The sequence below is a fragment of the Paraphaeosphaeria sporulosa genome (assembly GCF_001642045.1).
Source record: "Paraphaeosphaeria sporulosa strain AP3s5-JAC2a unplaced genomic scaffold CC84scaffold_2, whole genome shotgun sequence".
NCBI classification, from domain to species: domain Eukaryota; kingdom Fungi; phylum Ascomycota; class Dothideomycetes; order Pleosporales; family Didymosphaeriaceae; genus Paraphaeosphaeria; species Paraphaeosphaeria sporulosa.
Genome location: NW_017253361.1, coordinates 1,522,577 through 1,545,262, shown reverse-complemented (window position 1 = coordinate 1,545,262; position 22,686 = coordinate 1,522,577). Strand labels below are relative to the sequence as shown.

Below are 22,686 nucleotides of genomic sequence, written 5' to 3'. Positions count from 1 at the left end.
TCGGGTGAGTGAAGTGGTTCTCTATGAGCGTTATATAGAGTGAGTGGAGATCGTGACGGTGCAACCGAGAGTTCCTAAAGGCAGAGTCCACCGTGCTGTGCAAAAACGGTGAGGTCACAGCGCGACAGACGCTTCTTTTTGTTAACTACATACAGCCGCCAGAATCAACTCCATCCGTCTTCACTTTTCAAGCAACCTGTGGACCTTGCCTGGCATGTTCCCTGTGCTTCTCCGTCATGTGACCAGGATCGCCCTTGACCTCCATGCCCACTGACACACGGCGATGCACCTCCGGATCCGCAGCCTCGCCATCAAAGACGACAGCAATCTCTTCGAGCGTGCGACCCTTCGTTTCGGGAAACAGCTGCATTGCAATTAGCACGACAACTCTTCAGAGACCTCCAAAACTTACGAAGTATATAATAATAATCATCCCCGTCAACGTGCCAATATAGACAAAGTAAAACCTCCACTGTATCGCACCCAGCGCCACGGGATTGACATACTGATTGAAGAACCCTGCGCCAAAAACCACCGTCAGATTGATCGACAAACCCTTCGAGCGCAGCCGGAACGGCAGGATCTCCACAATGTATGCGACTGAAAGCGGGGTGAAGGCGATGTCGTAGAATCCGAAGAAGATGAAGAGGAAGGCTACCACTGCCGAGCCTGCTGCTTTGATGCCCCGCTCTGCGAACACCGCCGACAGAGCGGTTACGAAGATGAAGGAGACAAGCATGCCACACGCAGAGATCATCCACAACGGGCGTCGTCCGTATCTTTCAGCGGCGACGGCGCCGGCGGCTGCGAGGAGCGCGTTCCAGACCTGCAGGCCGACGTTGATGGCGGCTTGGGAGACGGCGGATGTGACGCCTACGGATTCTAGGATTGGGGCCAGGTAGTAGGAAACTATGCCATTTCCTGCCCACTGGATCATGAAGCCCACAAGAAGGCAGATGAGGAGGCGGTGGCGGTTTCCACGCGTCTCGAAAAAAGAAAGAAAACCGGTGGTTTTGGCCACTGAGCGCTCATGGGAGATGGCTTCGCGGATTTCGCTGAATTCAAAGAGGACCTGCGTCGTATCAGCAATTGTCTCTTAGGGTGCTGATGGCATGCCTGGGGGGGAGATCTTACCAACTCATCGTTGACATCACCATTGGCATGATATCTTGCAAGCATGTTCAAAGCTTCATCGTCCCTGCCCTTCGACACCAGCCATCTGGGCGACTCTGGGATAACTAATAAACCAAGCAACTGTAGTCCAGGGAAGAACCCTTGCAAAAGACAAGGCGCCCTCCAGCTCCAGCTACTCGGCACAAACAGGGTGCCAAGAGTAATGCATGCAGAGAGAATAGCACCCCAGTACCAGGCAGCCTGAAAGAGCGCGGTAATCTGGCCGCGATGCTTTGGGTGCGCAATTTCCGTGGTCAGAGGAGGTGCTGCAGTCTGCGAGAACCCGAGACCTATCCCGAGCATGATTCGGGTGCCAAGTATAGCCCAGGGGCCCTTCGTTGCAGCCTGGATGATGGACGCTACGAGCATGATGGTAGACCCGATAGCGACGGTGTACCGGCGGCCGATCATGTCGGAGACATACGAGGCTGGGATGAAAGAGGGGAGACCACCAAGGCTGATACCGGCAATGATGAGGCCGAGAATACTTGTTGATATGGATCCTAGATCCTCATTGACTGCGCAATGTTACTGGATGAAACAATCATTCAACGCTGTACTGACATTGCGGGATAGCTAACAGTCCGTTCATCAGGCTTCCATCAAACCCGTTGGCCGCGGCAGAGGAAAACATCAACCCAATGCCGATGTTCAGTCGTCGAAGACCAGGGTCTCTAATCCAGCTCGAAGCGACATTATTCCTCAAGGTTTTGTACGCGGCGCCTCCGCTCTCGGAAACAATGCCTGTTGGTCCACCCATATTGCAAGTCAAGGCAAGAGACGCAAACAGAAAGGCAATGCTGGAGATAAGCCGCGATCTGGGCACTGGGTGTTGCTACCCAGACCGATATTTATGCTGTTCAGGCGAGAGGAGAGAGAATGTGAACGGGCTTCAGCTTCTCTGATAGTCTACCCCGCAGACGTCCGAGCGTGAGACCCTTAGTCTTTCTCTTGCATGCCATCTTGGCTCAACGCGAGGCCATATTTTGATGGCTCGGTGAAGGCGTTCTCACTGATGCTGTAGCTTCTGGTGGGGATGCTGGGCATGCGGGTGGAGTCCTGCAGACCCCAGACGCTGCCCGTGGGGATTGATCGTTAGTGCGGTTCGACGGAAAGAATCCCGGCTAGATTTCCGGTCGATATATCGGAATATTTTTGATGGAGGAAGACGATGACACGTGACTGTGGAAGAAGTCAAGCCCAGATGGTTCCGTAGGGGCGAGCTAAGCCTTTCCAGTGCTCTAGTTCGCACCTAGATCTCGGGGGGAATCTCGGGAGTATTCCATGGCAAGCCAGCAATAACAGGTTCACCAATAAGGCGAAATGGTCATGTAGGTAGCAGGACAAAATGGTCCAAGTGTAAGTTCTAAGACTTGCAAGCAATCAGAAGATGCAGCTGCCATCTAAACGCCGTGGCAATACTCACAAGCTCTCTCTCAGAAATCGCCAATTGCTCAGTGCCTCCTCTCTTTCTTCAACCTCCCCGTGATCTTCTTCTCGAAGATATTCGGCTCCAAGTTTCTACCGGTCTTATCCTTGAACCTCCACGACACTCTCTCCCACACCATCGAACAATCCTGCTGCAAGATCCTGGCGATGAGCTTCAGCTCGTCTTGCGAGAACGTGCTGTCCGGCGCGACCTTGTACTCTGTGGGATGGCTGCTGCTCAGGTGACGGTGTGATCTATGCTTGCTCTCCAGGGAGCTGGAGCGACGATGAGATGAGCGGTACTTTTCGTGATCCTTGGAAGAGGCCTGAGCACCGCCCGTATCGGCCTTGTTGTCACCCCAGCCCCCACCAGTATAGCCGTCAGTGTTTTCGGTCCAGCCCTGCCTACCACCACCGCCGCCATCGGCCGCGTCCCAAACAGTACCGGCGCCTCCATTGTCTCGGTCTGCCCCCCAAGCATTTTTCGAACTTGCCTTAGATGAGCGAGAGCTGCTCTTCTTGCTCTTCTTGCTCTCACTCTTCTTGTCTTCGTTGTTATCGAAATCCCATCCACCAGAGTCGCCAAACCCTGTTGTCGCTCCGCCGCCTCCGTTACCAAAGCTGTCGTTGGCGGTCTCCCAGGGCTGGACAGCAGCATCAGGCTTGCTTTCTTTCTTGTTCGACCTTTCGTTGCTCTTGCCCCTCTTCTCCTGTTTCTTCTCGTGCTTACTCTTCTTTCCCTCACCCCTCTTGTTGTTGTCTTTTCCTCCGCTGGCATGTTGATTCCAGTCACCACCACCGTTGTTATCCGAAGGAGCTGCTCCAGAAGCAGTGTTGTCTCCACCAAGGTTCCCCCAAGGAGCTGTTACAGCAGCATTATTGTGATCTCCACCATTGGTCCACCCCGCGTTCCCACCTGTGTTATTCTCGTTCCCGTCTGCAGCCAAAGCAGCCCAGTCATTACCGGTGCCAGCCCACGTTGTATCACCAGGCTTTTCGGATTGTTTGGAACCTTTGTCAGAAGCGTTGGATTTGCGATCATCCCCGAACACGCCACCAAGGACAGCCATGGGATCCCATCCACCATGGCCAGTGCCCCATTCGGTCTTCTCCTCCTTTTTGTCTTGCCCCTTATTGTTCTGCTGCTGGTCATTCTGGTTACCTTGTTTGCCGCTCCTGCCGTTGCCTTTTGCTGCGTTTCTTTTTTCGTAAAAGTCGTCCGGTCGAATCTCATTGAAGCGTTGAGTGCACTGCTTCTTAGACTTCCCGTTCATATGTTTCATTATGTCGCCCCATTGTTTGTCATCGATCTTCATACGCATGATTGTCCTGTCCTCCTCTTCCGAGAAGTCTTTGCTGGGGACGCCCTTCTTGTACTCGACCTCCCCCGAGCTGGCTGCTTGGCTGCTGGGCTGATCGCTTGCCTCGTTGCCACCGCTTCCAGATTGGGCAGGGTTGTTCGGCACGCCTTGGCTCGCGTTCATGTTCGCGCTCGCATTCACCTGGTTCTGTGGCGCCGCCGCGTCTAACGTGCTCAACAGCCGCGATTTTCCCTTACCCATCAGCCTACCCCTCCGGCCATCGCTAGCTGCCCATTCGATGGCTGCGCCGGGAGTTCTCAGCTGCACAATGCGTTAGCAGGTATGAAACATCAATGTGAGCGCATTTGCTTACCATTCCGCGATAGCTGTTCAGCGGCGGGGGCTTTGGCGGGTCTTTGAAGGGCTTGTTGCTAAGACCGAGAAGGTATGACGTCCTAATCCGCGGGAGCTGGTTATCGGCCATCGTGTGAGAAGCAACGTTGGAAGGCCTGAGTTGGGATGTGCTGGGAAAGTGGACAAACTCTCGGATCTGGAAACAGATTGTGATAAATAGACCGAAGGCGCACAGTCTGGCTGGAGTGACGGAAGACTAGCTATAGCGGCAGTCGCGTGAGTGCGATTCAATGGGTGGGCAAAGGTTTCTCTGGCTTGGCAACGCAACTGGCCAATATTGCGGGGACAACAGTAGCCATTGCGAAAGAGAGAGACGGGGTGAATGTGAGAAAGGTTGACGATACATACAAGACTCGCTACTTGTTTGCACGAAGAAATACAGTGGGTAAGGTGCAGATTAATTAGCGCCTCTATCAACGCAATGAAGCTGCATGACAGAGCTTCTGCACTGCAAAGTACGCTCTTGCCTTGTATGACACCAGCGAGGAAGGTGCAATCAGGTCGTCGAGGCATCACAAGGTTGATGATATTGTTCGAACTCACTGTAGAACACTTGATTACTGAAGAGGCATCGGGCATTTTGATTAGCTGGGTTCAGCTAGTGGCATGGTCTGCAACATGATCCTACCTGTGACGCGGAGGGTAGGCCATTGCGGGAACGGATGATCGGTGCCAGGATCCCAATTGCAGCCGTCTTTGTAGTGCAACCGCAGGCACGCGATCGGTTCGTCTCAATTCGATGACGGAGCAAGTTATGAGTGATAGTAGCCGTTAAAGTCAAGGTTGAGGTCAGGTCGCGTCGCATCGCATCGCGCCCCCACCCGCCCGTCCACCCCCACACGCATGCCGGCCCGACATTCTCCCGCCCGAACCCTGGAATCGTGGCATCTCCAATGCGCCCAAACACCACGCCGACATCGAAACCACCGACGCGCATATCCTTCCCACACCCGGCCGCTCTCGAACTCCAGCGCCGACAATGCTGCTCAACGTCCTCGCCGCGGCGACGTCGCTCCTCGCGCTCGCCTCGGCGCACAACATTCAAATGAAGGCCTACATGCGCGAGTGCTTCCACGAGCAGCTGCACAAGGACGACAAGATGACGGTCACGTTCCAGGTTGGAGACCGCGAGTTTGGAGGCAGCGGGAACCTGGATATAGATTTCTGGGTATGCTTGCCTTCCCGCATCTACCAATTCCTTTGCAACCGCGGACCATCCTCCCGTCCGCATGCCCATGCTCTTCTCCGAAATCTTATGGATGGATGAAAAGGACACTACTAATGCGGGAGATAGATTGAGACACCCTCCCGCGCCTACCAAGTCCACGAGCGCGGCGTCTCTTCGGGAGATCACTCCTTCACCGCCACGGAAGACGGCAAATACACCTACTGCTTCAACAACGAGCACTGGGGCGCGAATACAAAGGAGGTCTCCTTCAACGTCCACGGAATCGTGTATGTGCCTGAGCACGAGGCGCCGCAGGACCCGCTCGAGAAAGAAAGTGCGTATCCCTAGAATTCCTACCCTATCCTATCGCACCACGCAAGACCTACGCAAAGCCCCTCGCTAACGCTCAGCAGTCAAATCCCTATCCGAGCTCGTCTCCCAAGTCAAAGATGAGCAATCTTACATTGTCGTCCGTGAGCGCACGCACCGCAACACCGCCGAGTCGACAAACTCCCGCGTAAAGTGGTGGTCCATCTTTCAGATGGCGCTCCTCGCCGGCGAGGGTGTTTTTCAGGTGTGGTGGATCAAGCGCTTCTTTGAGGTCAAGCGGCTGGTGTAGTGCAGGCGGACGCAGACCTGGCGCAGGAAGGGGCATGGGATTGATGGGGGTTCTTCAGAAAAGTATGAGGAGTGGTTCGTGGACCTGCTTCATAGGGTGTACGAGAGGTTTGAGAGACGGTTTGGTGGAAGGCATTTCTAGCTTGGCGTTTTGTGGGTTTGCGGTTTGCACTCCGCAACGCAGGGCGGTGCTGCAAAACGACATGGAGTTCTGGCAGGGTCCTGTATGATTGAGCGAAGGCCAAGTATGTTATGAAAGTCTGCATTGCAATATCATCGAGGATGCTCTCATCCAGTTGCTTTTACCATAGGCCTTTAGGCCTGTTAGTAGTGCGCACTGCACTACATATATCATGCAGCAGGACCCCTCAAAAACTCTCCCGAAGTCGCTTCATGCTCCGCTATGCAAGCGCTCAAAACCCCCCTTAAGTCATCCCATGCACACCCAAAATTGAGTAGGCATATCCTCAACTCACTCATCCTCAACTCACTCACTCAACTTTCTCAATCGCTCAAACCGCAGCAACTGCTCATACAGCGGCTCCTCCGGATCCCCACACACGATGTGGTCCTGATTCATCGCGCCAATCCCCTCAGCATCCCCCATAACCACCGTCCACGCATCCTTCCTATCCTCCTCGCCCACATGTCCACACTCCCCATCAAGATCCTCGACCGTCATCATCGGCCACGCTTCCTCCCCCTCCACAGCATCCGGGTTCGCGGTAGTATCAGGTGGTGCGCGACGCAGCAGTCCTCCAAGCGCCCGCCGGTTCGCCCCAACCCAGTACGCCTTGTGGAACCGCTTCTCACGCGCTGGCATGTCCGGCGCCCACTCGCGAATCTTGCGGATGTAGCCCTTGCCCTCGATATCGGCGAGCCAGGTCGAGAGGTCGGGCGCGAAGGTGGCGAAGTGGATCCAGTCGTCCGCGGACCAGTGGTATCCGTAGGTTCCTATCGTTGTTGTCGAACGGGAGGTGGTGGGTCCAGTGGCGATGAATGGGTTTGTGGCGTTGTGCAAGACGAGGAGGGAGCGCGGGGTGCCGGCGGGGATGAAACCTTCGGTCGCGTGGTGGAAGCGGGCTGTGATGTTCGGTTTCGTGACGTCTCCCGGGATGAGCGCTGGAGAGAGCTGAGGGTCCGACATCACATTCCGAAGCCAGGCTTGTCTGTGAGGTGTCAGTTGCTGAAGAGGAAGTGTTGTAGTACGTAAGCTGGGAGGCGATCGACTCACGCGTGCTGGCAGCCCGTAGTCTCAGGCATAATCTCAAAGAGCGTCACGGAGGCGTGGTACTCCATGTAGTCTGTCACGATGCGCTGCTCGGGGCGCGGCGTGCTCGAGCCAGGCTCACCACGCTGCTGTACGTATCCGCCGCATTGGCTCTGCGAGGTAGAGCCTGGATGGCTTCGCTCGTCGTAGATCTGGAAGAGTAAGTTGCTGACGGGAGGTTCTGGGAGCGGATGACTAGCATTCTGGTGATCTTGGGAGCAACCGTAGGGATTTACACTAGAGGAGCCTTGGTGTGTAGAGTAAGGACTGGGTATATCGGGAACAAAGGGCGCAAACGTCACTCGACGGCGCGTGTTGTCACGCGAAGGCGGAACAATGGCACTTTCTTCCTGGATGCTAGGTAAGCGACCAGCCATGTAAGGATTGTAGTTGAAAGATGACACTCCTGGATTGGGGGTCGCGTATGGGCTGAAGGTGCTGGAGGGCTGCAAGGTGTAGCCGGTGCTACCACTTCGGGCTTTTTCAGCAGAGCGCAAAGAAGGATGTCTACCTCGAACGTGGGTGTTGATGGAGGAGCGCTTCGGGCTCGAACTGCTGGCGGAGGAAGGCGTCATGGGTGGTGCATATTGCTGCCCAGCGGAGAGGTACTCTGCTTCGTACCCAGAGTCCTGGTCCGATGCACTGCCAGAAGATGACGGCCTTCCTGTTGAAGATAAGCTCGTAGATGAATGTCTCCCTCGCCTGGCTGGCTGTTGGCTGGACTGCTGAGGCAGAATCAGAGCATCAGCTGCCTCGTTTCTTCTCATCGTTGAAGCGGGCACAAGAGGTGGCGGCATACGACCTGCCCTGGCTCGCGCCTCTTGAGCACCTGCCCAGTCTTGTAGGAATGCAGCGGTGTCTTCTGGGAAGTTGGGCAAACCGTGGGTAGCATACTGAGATGTACCAGGAGTCATCATATGTTGCGCCGGATTTCCAGTATGCTTGAACGACGAGTGCGGCGCGGCCCTAGCATAGTGCCCGGCAGCACCAGGTATACCGCCATGGGGAGCTATACTAGGCTGTAGTATGTTGCTGGTGGGTTCGAACTGTGGAGCACCACGTCTTATACCGTGGGGCACTGGAGGTGGGGGCATCTGAACCCTGCTGGGTGGTCTCGCGAGGTCTTGGGCCTCTCGAGGAACGAAAGACCCATGCCTCGCATGATCACTGTGTCTGACTGTTAGCACCCTGCCTACCTCATAGTGAGATTCTTCAAGAATACGCATACCTCCTTACCTCTCCGCGCACTTCATCCTGCGAGCGACCTTGAGTGCTGTCCGGCTGGAGCGTATACGACGCGCTTCTTACAGTGAGTTTGGGTGCACTCGTGCCGGAGTGCGGCTGTTGAAACGAGTATGGAGACACATACTCTTGGGGTGCGAGTGTACTCAGACTGAGCTGTGCCTGTCCTGAACTGGAGCTATTGCCGGTCCCGACAGGCTCTACGGTAAGCCAATCCACAAGATCGGAAAAGTACTCGTCTGGGTTGTCGTCCATTGTGCTTGAGGTGTCTCTTCTTCACTATTCGGCCTATTCACAATCTCGTCAGTACGCCTTCTTCGATCAACGAACGCGAAGGAGGGTGATCTTTTGGTAGAGTGGACGGTGTGAGTTTTATAGCTGACGAAGACGGTTGTGAAATCGAGGTGACCGACTCTAAGGCCGCATTCGTTGTGACTTGATTCTGGGTGAATGACGCGGTGTCGAGAAGCGGCGTGCAGTGAATTTGAAGCTTTGACAACACGCAAGTGACACAAACTCGTACCTACACAGCCGTATCTATGCTGGCGGAGGGTCAAGGTTTCTGTCATTTCGCAACGCGAGGGCTGTATCCGTAGCTGTGTAGCAAAGACACCTGACCTCGACCATACAAGCCTCGTGGCATTGAAGCCAGACACTCACCTTAACGTAACCACAACGTAGAACTACACGTGCACAACTTCCACGCAACGTCAACTATCAAAATCGATTGCACGTTTTGCACTGGTCGAACCGCACTTTTGATTAAATGGATGTAAGGTGAGGTGCCAACGCAGGCAAATTGGCCAAGGCCAGCAGTATCCAGAAACCAAACACAAGACTCATTCCAATGCTATTCCACCTCTTCTTCCTGCACGCTCATGGCGTCGACGCTACCTTCCAAGCCTGTGCTCTCTTGATTGGGCATGTTGGGTTTCTTGCTCTTGGGCCTGGGTCTGCGCTTCTTCCCAGTACCCTCTGTGATCGGAGGAGCGTCACGCACCCAGCGGGAAATCGCCTCTGCGCGCTCCGTAGAAATGGGATACTCGCGCCCATCGTCCTGTGCCCATCGCTTAGGCGCAGGTGCGGGACTAGCAGGACTGCCGTTTGCCGATGAATCGGTAGGACTGCCAGTGCCGTTCTTGGCACGTTGTTCCGCCTCCTCGTCTTCTCGAAAGCGACGTTCGCGGGCGCGGACGGCGCGTTGAAACGACTCCTCATCGACGACACGCTCGTCAGCTAACGCTTCAAGAATGGCTTCATGTTTCTGGCGTTCACGTTTCTGCGTTTCGGTTTCTTGGCGCTCGCTCTTGCTTGGATCGTACGAGCCGTTCTTGCCATGTCCAGGAAGCGGAGCAGGGCGACAAAGCTTCTCCCAGGAAGTAGACAGACCGACCCAGTTGCCTGCGCGGCGCAGCACTTCAATCCAGTCTGCGCGGGCAGGTGAGCGTGCTGCCAGGAAGATCGGGTAGCCGTCACAAACACGAGCGAGACGAGCCGCATTGTGTGCGTGTCGCTGCAGCTCCTTCGGTGGCGTCTGGATGAGCGCATGACAGAGGAGAAGTGAGTGCAGCGCATCGGTGAGGAGCGGATGGTAAGTGATGCTCTCGTGCGAATCAGCAAAGGCAGTGGCTGCAGCCGACGCTGTGGAGTCGGTGGCATCCCTGGGCCCTGCTGGTGGAAAAGGAGGGAGCGATGCGGGTGGTGCCGCATCGAAGAGTTGTGAGATCCTTAAGATCTCAGGGGCTGGCAGTTTGGGCCAAGCAGCACGGTCGTGGCCTCGGGCACCACGATGAGGCACCAGAGCCTCAGAGATGGGCGAGGCAGTGGTGGAAGGCGAATCGAGCAAACGATTCAACGGCTTGTTAAGCGTTTCCTTGGAGCCATTCGCTGACCCTTCAAGCCGCCTCAAAAATTCCTCTGCGACATCTGCTGAGATGCCAGGCGTGTAATCAAAATGTGACAGAAATGCTGTGTAGTCACGCAGAGCACGCTTAGCGTTCGTTCGCACCTGTTTGCGTGCCTCTGCGCGTCGGCGATTCTCCTGGGCTTCCTCGGGTGTCTCCTCGTCTGGAATTTGTCCTGCGGCGACCTGAGCATCTCTTGCTGCTTTGGCCTCCTCGGCCTCTCTCAGTCCCTCCAAAGCGCCATGCACATGCTGGCAGGCAATTGTGAAGTAAACACCCGCGCGGTGGAAAAGCAGCTGCGTTTCCAGCGAATTAGGCTGGTCTTCGTCGGGGATCTTGATCTCCTGTCTCCAATCCCGTCCATGTTGGTCCTGCATCGATTTCGCCAGGACTAATTGGTCTTTGCCTGCGCGATGCTGGGCGTTCATATACCGTGCCACAGCCAATGCTTCTGAGAGGTCTCTTGCCGAGTTCACATAGTCTTCTTTGAAGATGCGCGTTAATGCCCTTGTCCGCAGCGGTGACCCGTCACTTGGCCGTTCTGCTATTATCTCATTCAGGGTGTCCAGCGGCGTACATTGGGCCATCATGCGCGACGGAATCTTCTCGTGGAAAAAGTGCACGTATTTGGCATCGACATCGTTGGCATTCCTCTGCAGCACAAATTGCGCGACGTCCTCGAGCGTCGAGGCCGACTGCATCGTCGCGACACTGGCCGCAATCTCGTCTAAATGGTATGCCTGGCTCAACTTGGCCGTCGCCAACTCGCGCATTCGATGCTTCCGCTCCCTGCTCAGCTTAGCGTTCCCCCCATGCCCGCCATACCCTATCCCCAGCGCTGCGGCGTTCCCCAGCATGCCATTGCCCGCATTCAGTGAATTGCTGAGCGCCGCCGAGGTGAGACCGCTGGTGGCGCGCACGGCGAGATTCGTGGCTTCGTCAACGGCCTTGCGGATCTTGACGAGGTCGTAGAAGACGGCGGGGTCAATCGGGTGCGGGCGCGGCGAGAGATAGTTGCTGTGCGCCAGCGACTCGAGCACCTCGGGGGGGAGCTGCAGCCATGGGCCGTGAAAGGAAGAGATGTAGCGCCAATGCCTGGAGCACCACAGTCAGAGCCCGCTCTACGCGCATACAGCCTGAAGAAGTCCAGCGACGTGCCTCGACGAGACCTACTTATTGCGACATATAATCAGTGCCGAAGTCGACGGTTCGGGCGGCGGCGGCGCCTTCTTGGAGCTGCCGTTGGACGTTTGGGGCGTGCTGGTGCCGCTGTTGTCAGAGGGAGAGTCGGCCTGCGCGCTCTTCTTTTTCTTGGCCATACCGGCGAAACGAGCGACTGGGGAGCCGTTTGCGATACAGCGTGGCCGTGTGGTGCGGTATGCGCGTCGTTACTTCCCAATAATTTGTGCTCCGCTTTCTTGGCGACGCGGGCAGCCAGCTCGTGCATCTCCCCGACAGGGCTGAGCCGGCCGCTGACCTCACCGCCCACGCACGCGCTTTCACTTTTTCTTTGTTAGCCGCTGCCCGCCTGTTCGTATCTGAATGCATTCTCCTACCCTGTCACCTTCACCACTGTCTTGCCCACACATGTCTTGCGTGCGGTGACGTATCTAGAGCACGCCCGTGAGGGGTGTCGCGACCTCTTGGGCATCTACACCACCGCATCTGGTACATGCAGCAGGCTCACCGTCCCCAGATGCCGCACAGTGGATGCATGCACCAACCTGCACTTGTCTGGAATCAACACCTCTACACGTGCATTCACATGCACATCACGTGATAGTCACAAATCCATCAGTGACACTACAAAGTCGATTGAAGGTTTCAATTGCACTGCATGGTTCTAGAAACAATCGTGACTGTTCTCTGCAACCAGTTGAACAGCTGACCCGAGCAGTCACCAAACGCTATCCTGCATAGCCGCCTTCGCCGCCCGCGGGAGTGCTGCAGCGAGGCCGAGGGCACCCACGTCTTGACGCATCTCGGGACGGCACGCTGATGCGATTTGATTAAACAACTGCTGATTGTGCAGCCTGGTCGACTGGAAAATGATACCAACCTGTGTCGCAGCTAGCTCGATGCTCAGTCAGACGTCACATGCTGATATCAGCTTGTCGTTTCCTCGACATGGTCTCTGATCTAGGTGAACACAACCTACGATCGGCTTCGCTTCAGTAACCGCGACACGCAGAGGGGTCCACGTAAGCCAATACCACTTCTGGTGGGACCACCACGCCAGAGTCTTTATCAACTCAAAATCTGTCCGTCTCTGATAATGCGCTTACCTGCGGCTCTTAATTTCAGTTCGAGCATTGCGGCTCAATTAGAGTATTCGTTGCGTAGATCTTGCATTCAAATTCGATTGAGGCTCATGGGGACACCGACAATGGACACGGTCTGAGCCAGCTATCCATGCACGCACCGCACGCAGCATCTCTGCATACGGCACACCTTGCCTTATCAGACCCGAAGCCCAATCGGGAGAGTGCTTCGGTATAGATTTGAACGCCTCTGATATGGTACATATGGAACAGCAATCACCTTCCTGTACGCGGTGAGTGTCCGGGTGGTCATGTCTCGGTACCCTACCGCTGGGCCAAAGCCGCGTTTGCAATCTACCATAGTTCATCCCCAATATTCGACAACGATGGAGAATTCCCCTCGGCTTTACTGATTTCCACGTTTTAGACGATGTTTGTTTGAAATTTGGGCAGCACAAGTTCCGATCCGGGTATGTTTCTATCCGACCCACAACGGCAACGGCCCGATCACCAGCGCAAACGAAACGGCTTTTCGTGTCATTTAAAGAGATATGACTTCAAAGTGGTCTGGTACGACACCAAAAACAGCACCGCGGCGGTTGTTTCCAGACTTACAGCGTTGCGCGTCAAGAGCGACATGGGTCTAGATGCGCCAATCACTTGTGGAAGCTTGGCCCCGAGCTTATGTGCACTCCCCTACCTTCCCGCTAGAATGCAGCGGGGAAGCCTGCTAGCGACCACCACCCGTGAGAGCCCGTCCCGTTAGCAGGAGCTGATGCGGGGTAATGGTTCTAGTCCACCAGACCATTTGTGTTCTTGGACGAGATGCGGCGCAGCAACTGATTCTGGGTCGATGTGGCATCCACGAGGCTTGCTTTTTGAGACGTCCCCGGACAGTGAATGTATAAGTTGGCCATGCTCCACAGTCATCTAACAAGCTTCCTCAAGCGCTCAGCGATCTGCACTCGTGCAGCCCCTGCTGTCGCCTTTACGGTGCCCGACGAAAACGGCTAGGTTCAATATCCCACACACAGCGTTCAGCTCAGTGCCACGTCTAGGATTGCCCAGCCGCGTTCACTTCGCAGGAAGCTGTTCGGATCCAAATCTGGCTCCGCTTTCCTAAACGCCTTGTTCCTGCTAACTACTGGGCGTCCTCGTACTGACGACAACGCTCGTCAAGTCCAGTCTCCACTTTGAACCGGGGCGCTTATTCGGTGGGTCAGCTTGCGAAGGACAAAGTACTGCGAAGCCTTGTCGACCTCATCGCATTGTGAAACTTTGCATGCTAGTTGGGTGTGCGGCTCCTCTCGTTCATTCGACGTGGGTTGGATTGTCTACAGTACTCCGCCGATGACCACTAATGCAACACCCAGTGTTGCGACCTTGGTGTGGATACCAAGATCGACGGAGTATAAACTTGTGACCTCGCTTGTACAAGCCAAGTCTACGAGTAAGCCTTCTCCACTCGTCCCCTCTTCAGTATACTTATCAGGATTCTGCCCTGGTGTACTCATTCACTACCCCTCTTTCGTCTTGCAACGCCTTCTCTCTGACCTCTGAAAAACCATGGGGCTTGTTGGCAGGACCAAGCGGCTCGTTGCAGAAGACCACAACATCCAGAGAGCACGACGAGATGGTGCGAGAGCTGCTCGTGCCTTGCCTCGGGCGGCGGGCAAGTATCTTGTCGACAAAGTTCCAGTAGTTCACTGGGCTCCACAATACAATCCGCGATGGCTTGCCAACGACGCTCTCGCCGGCATCACCATCGGGGTGATGCTCATTCCTCAAGCGCTGGCATACGCGAAGATTGCAACGATTTCTGGAGAGTTTGGGTTGATGAGCAGCTGGCTGCCCAACTTCTTGTACTTCTTCATGGGCACCTCAAAGGGTATGTATGCACTCAAGCATTCGTATGCAGTCTTCACATCGAGCTTTTCACATACACACATTGGAAATAGAGCCTTGTGTTCGGCGTTCGGGTCTGAGAGCATATGCACGAATAACGCTAACAAATAGAGTAGACATGTCAACAGGGCCAACTTCTCTCCTCGGTCTTTTAACGGCAGAGATTGTCCGTGACTACACTAGCGAGGGGTTCTCCGCGCAGGCTATCGCTTCTATGGTAGCCATGTGCGTCGGCATCTACTGCTTGATCATCGGCGGGCTCAAACTTGGCTTCCTGCTTGAGTTTGTCTCCATACCAGTACTTCACGGCTTCATTTCGGCCGCGGGTATCGTCATCATGCTCGGTCAAATCCCCTCACTTTTTGGCGTCAAGGTTGGAACGGGTACTGGCACGATCATTCACGATCTCTTCGCACAGATTCCGGTGAGTAGATTCAGTACAGTGGCAAGCAAGATACAAACTTAGCAGCGTATAGGACTTCAAGGGGCCTACTGTCGGTGTCGGGCTGGGTGGCATCGTACTTCTGGTTGCTCTCCAGAAGATGGGACAGAAATGGGGCAGCAAGAACAAGGCCATCTGGTTTATCGCTCTGGCTCGTGCAGCCATTGTTCTGGTCCTCTTCACCGGTATATCATATGGCGTAAACAAGGACATCGATCTTAAGAACAATGATCCGGTCTGGGAGCTGAGCAAGGTCAAGGTACGTTCTCGCCATGATGCACTGACAGCTTCCATGGAAGTCTTGCTTACACCCGATGCCTTGGTCACTCAGAGATAATAGAAGACTCACACTGACTTGACAACAGTCCAAGGGAATCAATGCCCCAAAGATGCCCCCAAGTGCACTCTTTTCGAAAGTATTTCCTCGCGCCGTCGCACCCTTCCTCGCTGGCGTCATCGAACATCTGGCCATCGCCAAAGCCTTCGCCCGCAAGAATGGCTATGTGATCGATCCCGCCCAAGAACTCGTCTATCTCGGCGTGACAAACTTCTTCAACAGCTTCTTCTCTTCCATGGCCGTCGGTGGCGCGATGTCCCGTACAGCCGTCAACTCCTCCACGGGCGTCAAGTCACCCGCCTATGCTATCGTTGCAGGCGGCGTTGTCGTCCTCTCCATCTTCGAGCTCAGCCCGGCCCTCTTCTGGATTCCCAAAGCTACACTCGCGGCAATCATTGTCACAGCCGTCTGGTCGATTCTGTCGCCCCCAAAGATATTCTGGCACTTCTGGAAAACCTCCTTCGTCGACTTCGTCGCCGCCATGCTCGCCTTCTGGCTCACTCTCTTCGAGTCTAGCGAGATCGGCATCGGCACTGCCGTTGGCTTCCAGCTCGTCTACCATATCCTGGCCTTCGCCTTCTCCCGCGTGCGCCGCGTCACCGCCCTCCCCCAGCACGACATCATGCCTGAGTTTGATCAAATGCCCACCGATGTGCAGGTCTTCAAGCCGCACACCTCCCTCATCTTCTATAATGCGTTCAGCATGACTTCCCAGTGCTTCGACGCCATCCAAACCTATTCATCCGGCGCAAACATCTCCTTTGAAGTCCTCCGCGCCCAGCGCAACTGGAGCACCGCGGGCGAGCGCCGCGCCAAAGCCCTCCGCAAGCGCGCGGGCGTCACAATGGAACCTGCGCGTCTCCATCTCGTCGTGCTGGACATGAGCATGGTGACGACCATCGACACTACTGGGCTTACCGCGCTGCAGGATCTCAAGGCAGATCTGGAGCGGTACGCTGGTAAATCTGCAGAACTCCAGTTTGCAAACATGCATGACGGCGTTAGGGCGCGCTTTGAGCGCTACGGCTGGGACTTATACGATGGGGTTGTGTTCCGTGATGAGAAGGCGTCCGACGCGAAGAAGGGTAATGCTGTCGTGAACTCAGTTGGCGAAGCCGTTCGGAACCGCCGCATGATCGAGGGCGAGCCGGATGAAGTTATGATCGTGGGTTCCGAGAAGGTGTAGGCGTGGGCGGAGGTGAATTTGTTGGTGGACACATAAGCCGTAGTCTGTCACTTCTGCTGGGCGGTCTCTGTTCTTTCATCATGTCTTTCCTAGAGGAACGTTGCAGGGCAATGGCGGAGGATCTCCTTGTATGCGTTTAACTCTCTTGTCTCTCTCTCTCTTCCTTCCTTCCCTCTTTCCTTCTTTCTTTGTTCCTTTGCCCGCCGTATATAAATTGTAGTATCCCCACATGATCTGCACCGCGTCTGTGTCTGTCAGGATGTGAGGTGGAGAGATGAATGAACGTGCAAGATGATGTGATTTCTTGGGAGTCTTTACATCACGTAAGGTGAAGAAACTGAATATTGCAATCCCTATCCTAGGAAGGTTTGGCATCGCGCTGGTCCTCAGCCATGTCGGTGCACTCGTACCGTTTCGCAGCGTATTGGCCTTGGAAGCGGGTCACTAGTCACCAATATCGGCCTCGTCGTTGTTTCGATGCTTCTTTTGTCTTTTAGTTTGTTTTCCTCACTTCCTGCAGCCTTTGTTTCGTTCAGCTTGTGCGGGATTGCCAAATTGTAAGATTTCTGACCGCAGCAGAAGATGCGGCCAGCAGAGTGCCATTGTCTTCCGGGTCGGGAATGTGTCATCGCACTGTAGCAATGGGCCCGCAGCCACACCAAGGTGGATGCAGTCTTTGCGCTGGCAGACACGAGCATGAGCACCAAAGTATCAAAGCTTGCTCGAGATCGCGCCTGGAAGCAATTGCGAGCGTGGAGGTATGTCTCCATGCTCGAATATCCAACACGAGGTAACAACAAGATACAATTCGTAAAGCAATACATACAGAACAGTAGTCCCTTCATATACATCGACCAAGCTTCGCAGGAGCCACAAACCGTTACTTTACATCGACATGATATTCGGAAAAGTCGGCGATACCGGCGTAACCGGCGACGTCCAACCCCCATTATCACTCCACGTCAGCGACCGCGGCGTGCCCTCCCTCCAGTCCTCGGGCTCGTCCTCCGAGGACGAAAGATCCGTCAGCCGCTTCTGCGGCGATGAGATAGAGAGGCCCAGCGTTGTTAGCTTATCCTGCAGAATACTGGTGACTGCGGGGTTGCCGCCCCGGAAGGAGCCGAGCAACGAGGACAGAGAGTGGATGAGGTCGCGCGGGCCCATGCCGAAGCCGGTGTCTTGGTTTAGGGAGGGAACACAAATCATGACGTCGGCAAGGGAGTTTGCGATGTCGAATAGTTTGGATTCCTGTGGAATGTTATTGGAGAGGTGAGGCGTGGAGATGGCGCGACTTACCATGCCGGGGCCATGCGCTTCCAGACTTTCTTTAGGCAGCGTGCACAAGAACGATAGCGCGTTCTGCGCAACTTTTGCAGGGAAGGAGAAGGAAAAGCCGTCCTCTTGATCCGAGGATCGCAGATTCGTCACACTCAGGGCGTGTTGCCAAAGGAAGATGCGCATCCACTGTTGTGTCATTGATATGTCGGCACGCTGTAACACATTCTCTAGACTCCTCGTCGCCTGATCGTCGTCAAGTTGCTGCTGTGCGAGTGCCAGGGCGCTACGGGCGCCTGCAGGGTCGGCGGTGAGAGTGGCATCTAAAATGTTGAAGAGCCGGCATAGATGAATGAACGCTGCAGTCACGGAGCCATCGTTGAGATCTTCGAGTTGCGGTATATCGGGAGAACGCTTCAGCATTGTCGGCACATCGTTTTGAATGGAATGAGCTCTGTAGGCAGAATGTCAGTGACCGTAAAAATGTGTGCGGTGGGTAAGCAATACCTCTCGGTTATGAACAGCAGCCAGTATATCCTCACGTTGTATTGAACACGCTCTACCTCCATGTTCTGATAATATAAAGGTTTGTGCAGCCCGATCATGTGCGCCTTAGTGATGGCTTCACCGAGATATACCGTCGAAGTAGACATACGACCAATATTTGCAGCATAGACGTGAAGAAAGAACGCGGTTAGGAGAGACGAGACTGTGATATGTTCCGAATGGTCAGATTCTTCTCGGGCTCGCTTCGCCTCGCTGTCGAACACGGCACTTGACACTCGGAAATACCCTTCCACTGGGCTGCCGGGCTCTGCATCGATCTGGAATTGGGTTATAGTCGCGGCACAAACTGCGGTAGCAAGCGCATATGCTTCCATGTCGTCTGGATTGGTCAGAAGACAGGCGAGTAACGATTCCGTGTCCACGACTGGCCATATTGCGTAGCCACGTGCCTGGTACGTGTCGAGGTATGGCGATATGGTACTGGTCGAGATCTTTTGGGGTCCTCTGTACCCTTGCGGCGGAGGATAGGCAGCATCCGGCCACCCTAAGCCTGGCTCGCCGATGGGAGGCAGTTGGTCGCTAAGTGGGAAATCAATCGTGGTCGGGCTCCCATCGTCTAAACTCGTGTCACTGTCGCTATTCGCCCTCTGCGATAGGTCGCTGCGACTACGCTCCTGGAACCTCTTGATCGCAGCCTCAGTCGTGCGGCGAGGGCCCTTCGGACCTGATTTGCCATGCGTCTTCAGGTACGTGCAGTCCCAATTCGCAGTTTGACATCGCGCGCAAGGCTGATTGCCATCGCATCGCACCTTTCGCACAGAGCAGGGATCGCAGGCTCTCCGCGTCCCTTTTCGCGGCGCCATGTTCATCCGCCTGGGCGCAATGAGGCTCTGCGATAGCGCGCCTTTACGCGATGCACCAACCTCGCTAGTCCTTCATCGCCAGAACTCTCCGAAAACCGGGCACGTGGTAAGTTGGATTGCGAGGAACGTGGGCCCTACCGGTGGGACACTCGGAAAGATAGATCGTGGGGAAGAGGGGACCGCTCAGGGTCTATGCGGTGCGAACTGGTGTTGTGCAAAATGGAGATGACGTGCGTAGCTGGGGAAGCAAAAGGTGGGGATACGGGCGGCCCCTCTTCGGACGGCCCTTTCCCTGTTCGAGCACGTCTACGCCACTCAATCACGAGACCATCGGGTAGGCATCGTCGGAAACGGCTCCATTGGTTCTTGGAGCTGACCAGATCAGAAGAAGAGTAGTACGTTATATGGTCAGGTGGACTTTTGTGTGGAGATGCAAAACACGTCCCAAGGTTGTCGTCCCTCAATCCTGGACCCACCAGTCTCCCGATGCCAAGGGAACGCCGTGCAGGCGCGATCGTACTGCTGACGCGTCAAAGGCAGAACCAATGCGACAAGGAGGCCATGATTAAAACAAAACCATTGAGAAGGAGCCTCACCAAGCAGACGCAGGGTGTGCGCGATCTGCCCGGTGGTTGAGCTCTCAATAAGAGTGAGAAACGCCTGGAAATGGAAAACGCCAAGGTTACAATTTAGCAGACCTTAAAACCCAAGAATCCAACTCCCTACCAGACCAAATTTGCGACTATGACGAGGATTGCCTTGTCGTGACCGCTGTCCCATTACGCACAGTAGCTCTGGCACAAGAACCCTGCAACTCATGGTATCTTTACCTTGACGATTACTCGTCTCGGCGAGTCAGGAGTAGTGCAGTTACCCTCCCCCACCTTATTACACGTCGCATAGGCCGGCAGTAGAAAGTGAAATCTAACATACTAATGGATGCGAGTACTTGGGATCTGTTTTTAGATCAGAGTCTTGAAGATGTGTGGTACAGCAAGTTACGACAGGATTAGGTACGTACTCGAGGTTCAAATTCCTTGTGTCAGCCACTATGCATATTGGCTCGATCCGTGTCCCAGGGGTCATGTGTGATCTGCTCCATGTACGTCTTTTTCTTCGTCTGACTTCTTGGAGCACCAAATCCATCAACGAGAAACTAGATTTGAGACAACCGCTATCTACTCGATTAACTCTATCCCGCCCCATTAATACCTGGTCTGCTTAATCCGCTGCGGTCCCACACTCTCCAAAGTCGGCACAACCGGGACCATAATCCCTTCCTCGTCAAAGAACACTTTGTCAATCGTCGTCTCCCGATGCGTCCCATCCCCATCCGGAATCTTGAAACGATGATACGCAATATACCAATCGTCCGTCCCAGGAACCTGCACAATGCTATCATGTCCCGTCGCCAGGATTCCCTTCTCTACATCCTTCTGGAGGATGATTCCGCGGTACGTCCACGGACCGGTCACGTTGAGGGATGTGGCATAGCCCACGCGGTAGTTCTCGCTGCCGGTGTCGTCAATCGAGTATGTCATGTGGAATAGTCCTCGGCGGTAGTTTACGAAGACGCCCTCGCGGAAGTTGGTCAAGCCGCTGGTCGTAGCCAGTGTCTTCTCTTTTAGGGACACCATGTCGTCCGCGAGCTCGGCGTACAGCGGTTGCCCTGTGCCTGTGTTTCCCCAAAACAGGTAGTACTTCCCCGTCGTGGGATCTTGGAAGGCGGCGGCGTCGATGGCCTGGCCGCTCGTAATCGCCTCGTTGTTGAGAATCATCGCGGTAGGTTGCGCGGTGAAGGGACCCTCGGGGGAGTCCGCAACGGCCGCACCGATGGTCTTGCGATTGTAGGTTGGGTTTTGTCCGCTGAAGTAGAAGTAGTACTTTCCGTTGCGCTCGATGATGGTGGGAGCCCAGGCGTTGCCGGTCGCCCAGGGGACGTTGCCGGATGTGCCATTGAGGGTGAGGATAGGAGAGGTAGAGCGCGTCCATGTTACGAGGTCGGGTGACTTCCAGACGTAGAAGACGTTGCCGCCCCAGCCTGCGAAGCCGTCGGTCGTGGCGTAGATATAGTAGGTGTTGCCGAATATGGCGATGTTGGGATCGGCGTAAAGGCCTGGGAGGACGGGGCTGGTTCGCTTTGCGAGCTTGGTTTTCTGGAGCTGTCTTTTGGAAGCTGTTGTGCTAGCAGTTATTGTAGCGAGCTCTTTTGCCGTAATTGGAATGACAGTGCCTATGCAGAAACATTAGCAAATGCGTTCAAATGAGGCATCCACGTTAGGAATAGCTGCGAATACGTAGCTTTCCAGTGGGAGGGTTCGACTCACCATGACGAGGACTCGCCGGCAACTTATACTCAGCCGACACCTTCCACGCCGGATTCGCCAGATCCTCTGTCTCAAGAGGAATATAACCGCGATCAACATACTCATCCACAAACAAATAGAATTTCTCCCCATTCACATCATTCGGGTTGGATTTGAACACGGTCGGCCCCTCTACCGACTTAGTCCCTGCATTCTTCCCAATGCAAGCAGTGACCTGCGTCCACAATCCCAGCGTGGCGCGCAAAGAATCGGAGCGTTCTTCAATGATATCTGCGCACCCAGTTCCAGAAGCTCCTTCGTCCTTGGTGAAACGATAGTATGTGCTCCCATCCTTGATCACAGTCGAGTCGATGCGTGACATGCCTGCATCTTGCCAGATTTGCGGCTCGCTAAAGGTAACAAAGTCGCTCGTGGTGGCGTACAGCATCCGGTGATATGTAGATCCAGTATGGTTGGTATCTGCTTCGTCGTAAAGCGAAGAAGCCCAGTACACCACATACTGCCCGAGGTCCGAGTCGTAGAATGCCTCAGGTGCCCAGGTATTTCCCGCTGTCGGTGGTGATACTTCGACATGACGTTGCGCCGACCAATTGATGAGATCTCTAGACTCCCAGATCTCCAGAAACCGGCTTCCTGTACGTACCGCGTCGCCCCACGAAGTTCCAGAGCCAATTGAGAGGTCTGTGGCGAGGAGGAAGAACCTGTCGCCTTCCGCTGAGCGGATGACAAAGGGATCCCGCAATCCCTTTGTGCCGTACGAGGATTTGAGGATGGGCTGGCCGCCGTTAAGCTCTGTCCAGTTCAGCGCGTCGTTGCCGGTGGATGCAGCGAGGAAGATATTCTCGCCGGCAATAGAGTTGCCGGTGAAGTACAGAAACGCATATCCCTCAAGGGGATCCGATTGTGCTGCGGAGAAAGCCAGCCCGCAGGCACCGAGGAGCACTGAAGCTAGACGCATCGTCAGTGAAGTCGTGGGCAGCTCTAGGGACAGCAGAAGTCCGCCTATATACCCACATAATCACACGCATGCTGCTCGACATTCTTTTCGCCGGCAAAATTGCCCTT

General features: G+C 55.0%; 8 protein-coding genes across 8 annotated transcripts; 2 read left to right on the top strand and 6 right to left on the bottom strand.

Annotated features, from left to right (window-relative positions):
* Positions 1-187: 187 nt before the first annotated feature.
* On the bottom strand, positions 188-1,933 carry CC84DRAFT_1172271 (general substrate transporter; the record flags this gene model as incomplete). Its single annotated transcript, XM_018179972.1, has 4 exons — positions 188-364; positions 413-1,072; positions 1,135-1,691; positions 1,738-1,933. 4 exons carry the CDS (start codon positions 1,931-1,933, stop codon positions 188-190), a joined length of 1,590 nt encoding a protein of 529 aa, XP_018040110.1.
* A 320-nt stretch (positions 1,934-2,253) lies between these two features.
* Positions 2,254-4,561, bottom strand: CC84DRAFT_452773 (uncharacterized protein). The gene is made up of 3 exons (XM_018186323.1): positions 4,276-4,561; positions 2,600-4,223; positions 2,254-2,545 (listed from the first exon to the last, which is right to left on the bottom strand). Exons 1-2 carry the CDS (start codon positions 4,384-4,386, stop codon positions 2,628-2,630), a joined length of 1,707 nt encoding a protein of 568 aa, XP_018040109.1. The 5' UTR covers positions 4,387-4,561; the 3' UTR covers positions 2,254-2,545; positions 2,600-2,627.
* An 800-nt stretch (positions 4,562-5,361) lies between these two features.
* CC84DRAFT_1081456 (transmembrane emp24 domain-containing protein 2 precursor) lies at positions 5,362-6,103 on the top strand (the record flags this gene model as incomplete). Its single annotated transcript, XM_018173929.1, has 3 exons — positions 5,362-5,484; positions 5,611-5,818; positions 5,895-6,103. The coding sequence occupies 3 exons, from the start codon at positions 5,362-5,364 to the stop codon at positions 6,101-6,103; spliced, it is 540 nt and encodes a 179-aa protein (XP_018040108.1).
* Positions 6,104-6,589: 486 nt separating this feature from the next.
* On the bottom strand, positions 6,590-8,869 carry CC84DRAFT_1213138 (uncharacterized protein; the record flags this gene model as incomplete). Its single annotated transcript, XM_018182506.1, has 3 exons — positions 6,590-7,271; positions 7,337-8,539; positions 8,601-8,869. 3 exons carry the CDS (start codon positions 8,867-8,869, stop codon positions 6,590-6,592), a joined length of 2,154 nt encoding a protein of 717 aa, XP_018040107.1.
* Positions 8,870-9,363: 494 nt separating this feature from the next.
* CC84DRAFT_1160833 (uncharacterized protein) lies at positions 9,364-11,896 on the bottom strand. The gene is made up of 2 exons (XM_018177591.1): positions 11,692-11,896; positions 9,364-11,613 (listed from the first exon to the last, which is right to left on the bottom strand). Exons 1-2 carry the CDS (start codon positions 11,835-11,837, stop codon positions 9,465-9,467), a joined length of 2,295 nt encoding a protein of 764 aa, XP_018040106.1. The 5' UTR covers positions 11,838-11,896; the 3' UTR covers positions 9,364-9,464.
* Positions 11,897-14,345: 2,449 nt separating this feature from the next.
* Positions 14,346-16,878, top strand: CC84DRAFT_1202387 (uncharacterized protein; the record flags this gene model as incomplete). Its single annotated transcript, XM_018181772.1, has 4 exons — positions 14,346-14,667; positions 14,801-15,108; positions 15,161-15,385; positions 15,492-16,878. 4 exons carry the CDS (start codon positions 14,346-14,348, stop codon positions 16,647-16,649), a joined length of 2,013 nt encoding a protein of 670 aa, XP_018040105.1. The 3' UTR covers positions 16,650-16,878.
* Positions 16,879-17,435: 557 nt separating this feature from the next.
* CC84DRAFT_1255714 (uncharacterized protein) lies at positions 17,436-19,517 on the bottom strand. The gene is made up of 3 exons (XM_018184560.1): positions 18,432-19,517; positions 17,946-18,378; positions 17,436-17,897 (listed from the first exon to the last, which is right to left on the bottom strand). Exons 1-3 carry the CDS (start codon positions 19,298-19,300, stop codon positions 17,535-17,537), a joined length of 1,665 nt encoding a protein of 554 aa, XP_018040104.1. The 5' UTR covers positions 19,301-19,517; the 3' UTR covers positions 17,436-17,534.
* A 982-nt stretch (positions 19,518-20,499) lies between these two features.
* On the bottom strand, positions 20,500-22,579 carry CC84DRAFT_1137621 (Arabinanase/levansucrase/invertase; the record flags this gene model as incomplete). The annotated part of the gene is made up of 2 exons (XM_018176155.1): positions 20,500-21,527; positions 21,622-22,579. The coding sequence occupies 2 exons, from the start codon at positions 22,577-22,579 to the stop codon at positions 20,500-20,502; spliced, it is 1,986 nt and encodes a 661-aa protein (XP_018040103.1).
* Between the last annotated feature and the right edge of the window lie 107 nt (positions 22,580-22,686).